Source organism: Octodon degus, unplaced genomic scaffold (genome assembly GCF_000260255.1).
Source record: "Octodon degus isolate 3935 unplaced genomic scaffold, OctDeg1.0 scaffold00152, whole genome shotgun sequence".
Taxonomy (NCBI): Eukaryota; Metazoa; Chordata; class Mammalia; order Rodentia; family Octodontidae; genus Octodon; species Octodon degus.
Window position 1 is genome coordinate 5,070,770 of NW_004524728.1, and position 12,607 is coordinate 5,083,376.

The 12,607-nt window shown below is 40.5% G+C and overlaps 1 protein-coding gene across 1 annotated transcript in view; it reads right to left on the minus strand.

Annotated features, from left to right (window-relative positions):
• Ggh (gamma-glutamyl hydrolase) overlaps window positions 1-2,302 on the minus strand; it is a 37,467-nt gene extending 35,165 nt beyond the window's left edge. Inside the window, exon 1 of the mRNA XM_004642367.2 lies at window positions 2,108-2,302. Coding sequence (XP_004642424.2) covers window positions 2,108-2,228 — 121 coding nt within the window. The 5' untranslated portion in view covers window positions 2,229-2,302. The remainder of the gene's footprint in view (window positions 1-2,107) is intronic.
• Window positions 2,303-12,607: the final 10,305 nt, after the last annotated feature.

The window sequence follows — 12,607 nt, forward strand, 5'->3', positions numbered from 1 at the left end:
CTGTGGCTAGACAGTGCTTACTGAGACTGGCAGTTTCCAGATAAGCATCAAATGAGGGTGGAGCACACACAACCTTTCCCAAGAACTCTTCTTGCTCTTGATTTTGCTCTTGTGTCCTATAAAACCAACAGCCTAGCACAGCAAGGCGGGCAAATTTGGTAGTGACACAGCCTACAAGTCATCCACTGCACTATAGGTAACCTGCTTCAGGTAAGTAAGGGAGACAGCACATGCAGAATTCTAGGAGACCGGCAATCCAGGATAAGGGAAATGCAAATGCAAAATTCATGAGTCAGCCTGTCATATAGTAAGGAATGCACTCGACTACAGCCAGGTGAGGAAAGGGAGAAAGCAATATGAAAAGATACAGATGAGCACACCACCACCTTGCCTAACAACTCAGTGCCTGCCTGAATTTTAAGAGACTGTGTAAAAGCCTCCTCTCTGCATCCACCCACCTCTCAGGCTTTCTCTTACCAACAAAATCCCAGGCAACCCCAGCATAAGACTGGCATCCAGTATATATCAAAATGTCATGAATGTGTGAAGCTCCAGGTGCAATCATCAGAACAATAAAACAAATCTACCTGGTGAGCACCTGTGTCTGTATCATTATTTCATCTGATGCTTTTAGTATTTCCATAGGCCACCTGAAAGAAGAACTTGCTATCTGTATTAATTACATCTGAATTCTCACTTCCTGATAATAGCTGGTACGTGCCAGTACTCAGTTAATACACATCAAATATCAAAATATGTTCAGTATGCAACTTTTCTCTTTGCTAGTAAGATCATTTTTACTAAAGAAAATGAAATTTAGGAAAAGAAGAGTTGAAGAATGTCCTTAAAAAGAGTAATACAAGACAGGCAGAGGAGGTGTCACAATGCAGTGCACAGGGCATCATGGCAACACAAGGTGCAAGAAACAAACTTACATTAAATTGCACCAACACCCCCTTCCGCTCCACTCTATGCCACTACAGCTCCATAATTAGTATCCCCATCCCTGCTAAAAAGCTCGTTATACTCCCTATCCATTAACATCTGGCCAAATTCTCATACAGACTTCCACTTCAAGGGTTTCTTTGTCTTTGATGCCTTTACACTTCCTACAGTAATGCTTTCATATACTGTTGCTTCATTAACTAATTTATCTTAATTGATCATGGTGACCAAAACCAGAGTCTGCATCTCTGTATCTGACCTAGGGGTACTCCATCCCAAGAAAGGAAAATAAATATCTCTTTCCTTTTTTACCTCCTTGGACACATAAATTATAATTCAGTACATATAATTATATGACTGTTGAAAAACCTAACCATCATTGTTAATACCTTGGAGTAAGACCTTCCAGGTTCAAAAACTGTACCCATTTGAAAACTGGGTACAACTCACACATATGATAAATTGTCATCTAATTTCTGTTGGCTAAAAAATACAGTGCTGGCCTTCATGAAAGGAAAAATAATCTAAAGGGAATAATTCTACACAGGATGGGATAAAGCCAATACTGGCCACATAGAAAGTCCTTTAGACAAATTCCAATCCCAATGATTTTTCCTAGGTCCTGTCTCAAATATCTGTTCTGTTAATGTAAACTGATTCCATATTCTTTTCAAAACATAAATGTAATTTTAAAAAATCACTTTTCACTCCAGCATCAATTGATATTATTATACTAGCCGCTGCTGGTGTGGAAGATGACAAAGTCCAAGACACACTACACTTTAATTTCTTGATGATCTAATGCATTCCATTTTTACGCATAATGTATCGCATCTCAATACACCCTCAACCAAGGAATGTTACGTAAATATATGCATGGCTTTCTGTAAACCAGTAGAAATTCCAAGCTACGTGAAACAATGCTATTTCTTTCAGTGAAAATACCTAGCTATGTACATAAAAGAAAATCAGCGTGCAGTATTCACTGCGCACCCTCCATCCTCCCACTTTAAGAGCCAGGGCATAACGGCCTTAAGAAAACCACATTCCAGTACGTTCGTAAGGAAAACGAAGCCCCGTCACCCTGTGTGCGGGGGCGCAGGGTCCGCAGGCGTCGGGCGGTGACGCCCAGCTTCCCACCCCGCTGAGGCTGCTTCCTTACCAATGATGGGCCTCTCGGTGGTAGGTCTGCGGAGGCTGGGCAGCCCGAGGCTTGGCGCCACACAGAGGAGCAGGCCCACCGCACACAGCAGGCGGCCCACACTCGCCATCTCGCCCGACATCTCCCGCCGTAGTTCGAAGGCACTGCGGCCGGCCTGCGGCTCCCGCCGCCGTCCAGGCAACTTCCTGCCCTGAGCCGCGGGGGCGGGGGCGGGGCGGGGCAGCGCTACGCCGAGCGGGCCAATGGGAGGCGCGGTTCCGGATCAGGGGCGGGACCAGGTGGCCCGGGCGCGCGCCACCGCCCCGCCCACGCCCGCGCTCTCCCGCCCCGCGCCCCGCCCCCGGCGCCTCGGGAGCTGCCCCTGGTGCCTCAGGTGGTGCTGGGCGGCGGAGTCCGCGCAGTGACAAAGCTGGGACAGCCAGGCCTGGGGTGGGGGGAGGTGAGGCCCGGGGGGGTCCGAGCTCCGGGTCCTGCGGACTGTGGGAACCTCGCCACCCGGAGCCCGGAGATTCGGAGTGGCTGGGAAGTTGGCTGAGGAGGAGGTTAGGGCCCCGTCTCTGGGGAGGGCGGCTGCGGAGTCGTGCACGCCGGCATTCGGGTAAGGACAGTGCGTGGACCCTCAGCTTATTAGTGGTCTGGGAGGATCCAGTCCGCAGTCAGCTGTCTCTAAGGGGAAAGCATCGTGTAACAGAAGGTTGTGGTGGAGTAAAGGGGGCTGCGGGACAGAGGAGGAGAACCGTGCCAAAGAGGAGTGGGCGAAGGGACATGGGCCGTCCAAGGTCAGGTCTTCATGATTCATCCAGACACACCCAGGAGCAAGCTTTACTAATCTGCTGGTGTTTCTTAATCCAGTTGAAACTGATACATCTGGATTTGCATCCACATTCAGAGATACTACTAGGGAAAAGAGCTTTGTACAATAATGTAACACTGGAAAAAAAAATATATATATATATATATGTGTTGTTATGGGAGGGTGCCGGCAATTAGAGGGTATGAACAGTGAAGGCTGAGCCAAACCTTCAATAATCCTGCAGAGCTTTGAGGTCAAAGTCCCCCTAGAAGCAGGACCCTGAAACATGCACAGTAGGTCTCCCCTGTAAGGCATTTGCCAGATGCAAAGGGTAGGAGATAAATTCACCACCTGAAATATCCGAATGTCAAGGCTGAAAATAAAGAGACTATCTAAGATGCCAATCAGAAGTCCAGGAGAACCAGTCATGAACAGTTAGGATGAAGCAGAGGTGGACTGAGTTTGACTAGATCTCTGGCCCAGCCCAACCCAGCACAAGGCTTGACAGATTGACTAGCATCTTGCCCTTGCTTGCAAAGGGAAGAAAGTGCCCTTGGTGGAAAATGCCACCTGGAGCCTCTAAAGTTTCATACACAACAACAAATCATTGAAAACGTAAAGCAAAAATATATAGTGGTAATCTAAAAATAATAAAACAAGACAAGTTATGAGACAAGGCTTTTATTGTACATGATATGATTAATTTTAAATGAAATAGAGAAAAAGACAAAATAGATGATATTTTCCACAGAGAATTGAAATCTATAGAAAAAAAAAAAGAATTTTAAGATTCTCTCCTAAGTAATGTTACTAGTTCTGTGTAATAGCACATGCCTGTAACCGCAGCACTGAGGGTGACTGAAAGAAGAGGATCCCAAGTTCAAGCCCACATTAGATGTATGTCAAGATTTTCTGGAGGAACAGAATCAATGGAAAATATATGTAAAATTATGGGAGGAATTGATTAGGCAGGAGAGTCCACTGTGTTGTCTGCTCTGGAAAGCTGGACTATCCAGCAGGTTTTCAGCTCAAGAAGAAGATAACTTTGGAACAAGAGAGAAAAATGTAGCCATAGTCCAAGCTCAGAGGCCTGGACACTCACTGTAGTCTCTAGGGTGACTACCTTGGAAAGCTGATGGAACTGGAGCCCCACATCTAAAAATGATAGGAAAGATGGGAGCCCTGCAAAATGAAGGAATGCTTTCCTCTTTCCTATTTTATTTTGTCCAGGCTGCAAGGCTTTTGGCTGATGCTACAGGTATCTAGCATGGATTTTTCCATATCAGTTTGTTGGCCTAATGTCAATCGTCCACTGACATCTCTAGAACTGTGTTTTACTAATCTGCCAGGCAGTTCTTATTTTAGGTTCTACACATTATAATTAACGGTCACACTAAGCAACTTAGCAAGTCTGTGTCTCAAAAAATAAAGTGCTAGAGATGTAGGTCAGTGAAAAGGCCCCAGGTTCAATCTGTAGTACTGCACAATAAAAATAAAAAATAAAATGTGTTCTTGTTTCATGTAACAGTTTTAACTTAAAAGCATGACACTGGAAAGTATCCTATTTTATGCATACTCTTGTTCCTAAGACTATAAGCACCATAAGTTAATAAAAGTTAAATGAAAGCCTTAGTGTAATAGTGTCGTGCAAAATAAAAATTAAAAGACACAGTAAAGCATATTGAAAGTTTAAAAACAAAGCAGAATTATCACAATTGGAATTTTGCAGAATAAAAGACCACCAGAGCTAATGAAAGCAAAGATGGATGTTTTAATTTGCCTGGCTAGGACCACCCAGGAGTAAAGAAATTCACTGATGAACTCACTGAAAAGGATTATCAGAGATATTTGTACCACGAAGAAGTTGCTCCTGATGGCTATGCCCATTAGGATTGAAAGTTAGCACTCAGGAGAAAATTGGTTAAAAAAAAAAAAAGCCTCATTTTCCATTAATAGGCTACAGATTTCACTTTAGACCCAGAAGCATCTAGTAAATGCTAGAATTAAGTGTGGTTTCCAGGACATGAACCTAGTGAATAGAGACACAGAGGCTGTAACTTATACAGACTTACTCAAGTTCTACAAGTATAGTACAGTTGTCATAAGTATAGTGGAAATCCCAACAACTTTCTAATGGATCATTTTATCTTTCCCATTGTACTTATATTTTTAAATTGTGAAATGTGAAGACAATATTGTAATTTTACAGCAGCTTGTTTTGGGTTGAAGACCTGCAAAGTACATCTGTGTCTTTGATGCATGGTAAGGGGAAAGGGTGATAAGGAATTGGAAAATGGAAAAGTAGGAGAGTGTAGAAAGCAGTTGAGGTTTTGAAATGTACACACAGAAAGCCTCAATTGTGGAGATGGGGACAATCTTCATTGTGTAGAACCAGTAGCAGTAAAACTAGGGATCCAGTATTGGAAATGACCAGTAACCCTTGAAACCTTCAGACTTATCTCTTGAAAGCTTTGGGGAAAGGGAACCTGGTGATAAGATTCATTATCTTACAAAAAAAAGTATTTCCTTCAAAGGAACTTTGTCCTAGATGCTTGAGGATTATTAATTGTTTTTGGTATGTAAAGGTGTTACGTTCTCACGGGCAAGGATTTAGAGTAAACATACGAAGAGCTGACAGTCTTTACTAAGCCCAGGTTATCTACTTACTGAATTTAGATAATTGGACTTATGACACTTCCAGAGATTGACTGGTAGATTGAAATTGCCCACATGAGGCTGACCTGAGTCAGAAGTGGAAGAGACTGAGCAGCAGGAAAGAAAGGCTGAACACAGTGTGGACTCTGCCTGACCATTTACTGTCCCACATCCCTGCATCTCCTCAAGTACATGGGGTCCCAAGAAAGTGATGTAACATGCAAAGAAAGTATGTCACTGGGTATCTACCAGGAGAACTCAGCACAACGGTGGCTTGAGTAATTTTGTTAATGTGAGAAGAATTTCTGCAAGATACACAGAATTGCAGCATGGCTTTCTTTATAGTAAATCTTCCATAAAACTTCATGGAGGCCAGTCTGTATGTATGTAAATAAAATTAAAATAACTAAAACACATAATTAATTCAAGCATTAAAGCTAATAAGATATATGAAACGATTATTGTAGAGTTTGAAACAAAAATAAGAAATTATCATTGAAGGCAGCTAACATTTAGAATGAGAAAAACAAACAGAGATGAAGTCAGTTCTGAGGGCTGTAAGGAGGCTGCTGCAGTCAGCCTGGATTCCTAGTAAGCAGGATCCTGTGCCTCCAATGGCGGTCATCCTACTTTGGGATAATGTATCACTGGGTCAGATCTGCCCTCTGTGAATATTGACCCTGTGCTAGACAAGGGCTAGGTACTAATTATGAAAGGCTGAGAACACCGTCTGCATTTAAGAACAGTTTCTGACAGGGAGACGGGCAAGTTGGCAGCTATAAACTCAGACAAGGGTCACATAAGAGGAAGCAAGGAATTATTACTGTGGAGAATTAGGGAGGGCTTCACAGAGGTGACAAATGGAAAGAACTGAGAAGAAAAGCATCTCCCTGCGCAAAGGAAGCGGGAAGAATAAAGGTTCAGGGAACAAAATGAATCCCACTTCCCACCTTGTTTTCCAAAGGAAGGGTGCTGCTTTCAGTGGTAAGAAGATAGCTTGTCTGCAGTGTAGATGGAGTCAAACATTGTGAGGATGGAAAAACAAGTTGGATCTAAGTGCAAAGGGTCTGGGGGCCAATGAGCAATCTAGCCTATGTGCAGTGATGCTATCTTGAAAATCTGGAAATGAAATCTTGCAAAAGATTACTGTGGTGCAAGGAAAGGGTGGGAAAAGGGAGGGGTAATTGGAAGGCTGTAGGCCAAGAGGAGGCTGATGCAACAGATTGGTAAGATATTATAAGTGGATCAGAGTCAGATGTTTCAAGATAGGATTGATAGAATCTGGTGGAATCAGGTCTAGCATGATCACCGTAGTATCATGAAGTGTGTGGACACTACAGCCAGAGCTGAGTTTAGTCTGATTCTGTCATTTGTAATCTCTGTGATTTTTGAGCAAAGAATGTAAAAATGGACCTCTTTTGTTTAAAAAGGTCAAATGGTGATATGTGCATGTACTATAGTGGCACAAAATAAGTACGACCTTTTGCAGAGCCCTTTACTGGTATTCAAGGTTTCCATAATATGATTTGCAGGGATCTTTCTAGACAGATGACCCACTAAGTCACCTCTTTCCAGAAATATAAGGTTATTTACTCTTTATCAAATGTCCTTATTTTTGTTTCTAAGTCTTTGCTCATGTTATTTCTTCTCTTGAACTGTCCTTTCTCATTTCAGTTCTCATTGCCACTTAGAAAGTCAATTGTGCTTAAATACTATTTTGAAAAGTATCTCCTCAAAAGATGCATCGTCAGTCAGTCTGGGTAGAAATTATCCTGCCTTCTGTTCACCTCCCAAAGCACTCTATTTTCTTCCATTTTTATAAGTATGTGTTTGTAGTATATAGTTATCACATTCCTTATGGGAAATTTGTACAGAATACAACACATCTCGATTCTTTTCCTCCCTCCACCCCATCTCTTGGTCTCTTTCCCATTGGCTAAAGATCTCCCTAATTTCTATTATGTATCTTTTATTTTTCCCTTTATTTACATTTTGGGTTTTTCATAGAAGAGAAACTGTGCAATATTTAAGCTTGTGTGTCTCATTATTTTCACTAAACATTATGGTCTCAAGGTGCATTTACTTTCCCAATGCATTTCACTGGAATTACCCTGATGTTCTTTGCAGTATACTCCAATTAATAGCTCTTTTGGTATTTGTATCAGTCAGGGTTTTACTAGAGGTACAGATATAACACAAGTTGCACAAATGCGTAAGAAATTCCAAAATTGGCTTATGATACTCGGCCACAGAATCTGCACAAAGGAGACTGCAGGATTCAGTTCAAGGTCTGGAGCCCACTACTGTATTCTGTGCTAGTCCATATCAGGATGCCAATGGATCTATGACAGAAGGCTGATGAGTCTACAGCAGAAGGCTGAAGGGTCCAAAGCAGAAGCCAAGATTCTGTGCTAGAGCCAGGAGACAACATCCAAGCTGATGGCCAAGGCTGGAGCTCCTCCAAGGAAGAATGGGAACTTCTGTCCTTCCTCCTTCTCCTTTAAGTGATGAGTCAATTTAGAGTGTGGCCTCCACACCCTAGGGTGTGGAATTGCTGAGTGGATTTAGTTAGGCTCTTAGCATCTCAAGTTGACACAATCAACCAACCAATACAATACACCCCTTGTCAACTTGACAACTAGATGTATTCCTTTAAACCAGTCTCCATATACAAAGTCATGCATATAATTGCACCTATCGTGTTATAACTATCCTGCATACAAACAGAAACACACTAATTGCCATACCAAAAAAGGCAGATTTTCTTTGCTTGATGCTTATGGTTAATCATTTGATAATTTCAATATTAATTCAGTTTTAATAATCCTTAAGAACTGGTATTAAATCCACCAATATTATAACAGAACCATATGCCGGTGAAATAGTATAATTATAATCCTCTTTTCTGTAGCTGGTTATAGGGTCATAGCTGGTATTTAGAACTACCCTTTTTCGGTACCCATTCTGTATCCCTTGGCCTTCAGCAAGCACCGCAGCAGGCCTTGGCATCATCCACATGGCGTTGGTTTTAGGTGCTTGCAGAATGTAGGAGTTCTGAGGTTAACAAGGCTTCCACCTCGATTTGAGAAGGCCTGGGAGACCAGGCAGTGTGGCCCTGGGAGGGCAGTGTGTAAAGCTGTGAGTGTGACGCCTACTCAGTGGAAAACCCATAAGTTTGGAAAAGCCAGGAATATGGATCATATTGTTACTTTATAAGGGAAACTGCAAAGAGGGAACAAAGCGGGCCTAAGAGAGAAGCCATGGAGCTACCACCAAGAGTGCCATGGGGTGGAGCCACATGGAGCCCACAATTTGCCATAGAATGCTTTGGATGTTCCACATGGAACCACAGGACTTAATGTTGCCCTGCTGGATTTTGGACTTGTGCTAGTCCCAATACTTTTTATTCCCTGTTGTTTGCAACTTTTGGAATGGTAATGTTTATCTGATGCCTTTGAATGTTGGAAGTGTCTAACTTTTCTTTTCTACAGGGGCTCACAGCTAAAGCTTTGCCTTGGATCTTGGAGGAAACTTGGGACTTGGATTTTTCAGCAATGCTGAAACAGTTGAGACTTTGGCAACTCTCAGAGATGGACTGAAATGCCTTTTGCACAAAAGGATGTGCATGAGACTTTCGGGGACCAGGAGCAGAATGTTATAGTTTGTGTCTAGTTGTCTCCCCAATGTCTCATGTAGTCATGGGGTAGACTTCTAGTTTGTGATTAACTCATGATCCACTTGTATTATGGGTCTGAGTACTGCTGGGATTATGAGTCTGTGTACTGCTGGGATTATGGGTGTGAGTGCTACACCTAACCTGCAGCAGATAGCCTGAATGTAACATAAAGACAGAGAGACAGACTTGATCTCTATAGCCATTGTTGCTGTTATTCCTCCCTTTTGCTCTTGCTGTTTTTCTAGATTCTGCCACCATGAACTGCTGCCCTCTGCCATGTGCCAGGATGCCTTGGAGCCAGCTTTGTATGGACTGAAACCTCCACAAACTGTGAGCTAAATAGACCTTTCCTTCCTTCATTTTGGGTGTTGGGTATTTGTCCCGGCAATGAGAGAAGAGTAATGGAAACAGTATTTATTTATTTATTTGTTTGTTTATTTATTTATTTTATTTATTTGGTACAGGGTCTCTCTACACAGCTATCCCCAGTTTCAGTGGCTGGCATAGTGCACACAGCATTCCAAGGCCTGCAAGGCATGAAGTACCAGGGACTGATCTTCGGTCCTTGTGCTTGCCAGGCAAACACTTAGAACTATTTCCCCACCCCCTCTTTTGATAGATTTTACTTCTTTTCCTGATCAGTATAGCACATAATTCAATGTACAGTGTTAATCAAAACACTGAAACAATAAAAACACTAAAATTTATGTTAGAGAAATGGGCATGATTGACTTGGATAGAGAACAGTCAGTCAAGTCCTAAGCATGGGAGTAGACGAAGATGGTATATATCCTTGCTAAACAGAAAATTAGTGGGAACATCATGCTGCCAATCATAATTTTATTACTCTCAGTTCTAGTTCCACTTCTGTTACTCATGATTCTCCCACAGCATCTAAGTATGCTAGAATTCAACATAGCGGGCTTATAAGGACTATCTCCAACAATATGTTACCAGTTAACTGAGCTTGTGCCTCTTTTTCATATGGCCTGACATTTTTGTTTCTCCAGGCTTATTTTAGACAAGAAACAAAGATAATATTCCCAACAGAGCTTTAGTACTTTCTGTAAGAAAAATCAAGTTTGACAAAATCCTGATTATCTTTCACTATGTATTGGACTTTGCTATTAACCCAAAACCTCTCTAAAAGTAAATTCTATTAAAGAAAAATCATTATCTGAATAAGTGGCATGCTGTGGCTTTTTTTCATAGAGTTTTAACATCTTATGTATGTATGTCTTAGCTTTATGAAATTAGTTTGTGTTTCCCTAGTAACATGTGGTTCCAGCAAAGGGTACTAAAGGAAGATCATTTTGAACTCTGCAGCCGGAAAATTCAAATTTTCATTAAAATTTATAAAAAGAACTCAGAATGTAGCTCAGTTGGTAGAGTGCTTCCTTCTCATGAATGAGGATCTGGATATGATCCCCAGTGCGCGCGCACACACACACACACACACACACACACACACACCTGGGAAAAGAAGGTTTGAAATATAATGCCTCATATTCTACTTCAAACAAATTGTTTTAAGTGAAAGATGTTTAATATTTTAAACAATATTAAATAAACTTGTTCAGTTCAGTAACATAATGAGCACATATAGAGTTAACCCTCCAAAAGGCACATTTCATGCAATCAGTAATTAAATATAAACAAATACATCTTAAACTTGACATTTCATAAAATTACCTATTCATTTTACATTGTTCTTATAATGCTTCTCAGAGAGTACTTTATTTTATAAAATTCCAGTCATCCATCAGAAAGGTAGCTGCACTGATCAACTTACTTTAAATGTATTGACTCTTAAATACATCACTAATGAAATGCATGTAAGACATTTTAAAATGTGATTATTTATTCATGTGTTAATCTTTCCTTCTCATAATCATAAGAAATTGTTTTAAGAAGGCAAGCGTAAATGCATAGAACCTGTGATACAAATAGCCTCCTCAGATAAATAGTAGACAAACTGCAGGTGTTCCATTGTTGTTGTTTATCCTTTTAAGTGATTTTTGTATTATGATTTGAATTACATGATTTGAAATTATATGATTTTATAGACTGGTTGTGATCAATTAGTTGTAAACACTACTGCACTCAGACCAGTCATAAACTTTAAAATTATTTTAGTAAAATAGGCAAGATCTCATTTTTTATAAAAGGTATAATGTCAAGTTAGCATCTCATTATTACATCAAAATCGAACATGTTCTCTAAAGAACATCCACAATTACTCAGCTTCATCATAGACATAAGTTCAAAGAATTGTAAATATCAGCTCACTTGATTTGACTAATTTTCTTATGAAGAAAAACACCCTTCACACAGCAAAATATCTTTGCACAAAGATACAATTGTATGATTAACGTTGAAACCTAACAAGCTGAATGTATGTTCAACAAATTTCATACGCTATATTCTTTTATTTTCATGTTTAAAATAAAATCAATTGCAAAATACTACATATAAAAATTACATCAGAAATTGAAAAATATCTTGACTAAAAGGGTGATATTTTATCTTTCTGGTAAATGAAATATTCTTTATACAAAATACACTACAAACATTATATCTTAGTCACTTTTAAGAGGTAAGAATTGTGGGACTCAGTATATTCTGATATGAGTAAAATTAGTTTATGTATAACAGAAATATCAGGTGCAATTAACAATTATTTAAGAAGTGTAAACATTTCTTTTGTACAGATCTGTTAATTATTCAACCAAAAATTCCATGTATAAGACAAGTAATTTTTTTTTAATGTATTTAGTACAGGGTTGACAGGGTCTCGTTACAGATCAGACTTGTAGTGATTCTCCTGTTTTCAGCCCCACAAGCACTGGGATTACAGGTATGCGCCGCCACACCCAGTCTCAATGGACATCTCAGGGCACCCCTGGGGCATGACCGGCATGGCACGCCAGGGATCGAACCCCGGCTGCAGCACTTGGCTTATGGAGGCGCTTTAGTCCACTGAGCTCTCTGGCTGGCCCAAGAGAACTAAATATTTTTATCACTCTAAATCTCTATGTAATATCATCATAAGAATGACCATAAACCAGGGGCTAGGAAGATAGCTCAATGGCTTAAGTGCCTGCCTGGCAAGCACAAGGTTCCCAGTTTGATCCCTTGTACTGCACAAAAGAAAGAGAGAGAGAGAGAAAGAGAGAGAGAAAGAGAGAGAAAGAGAAAGAAAAGAAAAATATTGCCACAAACAAGTCAAAATTACATTCTCTATTTAAAAAAATACAAAACAGCATTGATAAATATCTTCTGTGTCTGAAATATCTTTAAAATTATATTTTAATCAGCTACTAACTGTCACTATGTAGATCTGTAGACTATATATGACAGTGTGGCATACAGACTC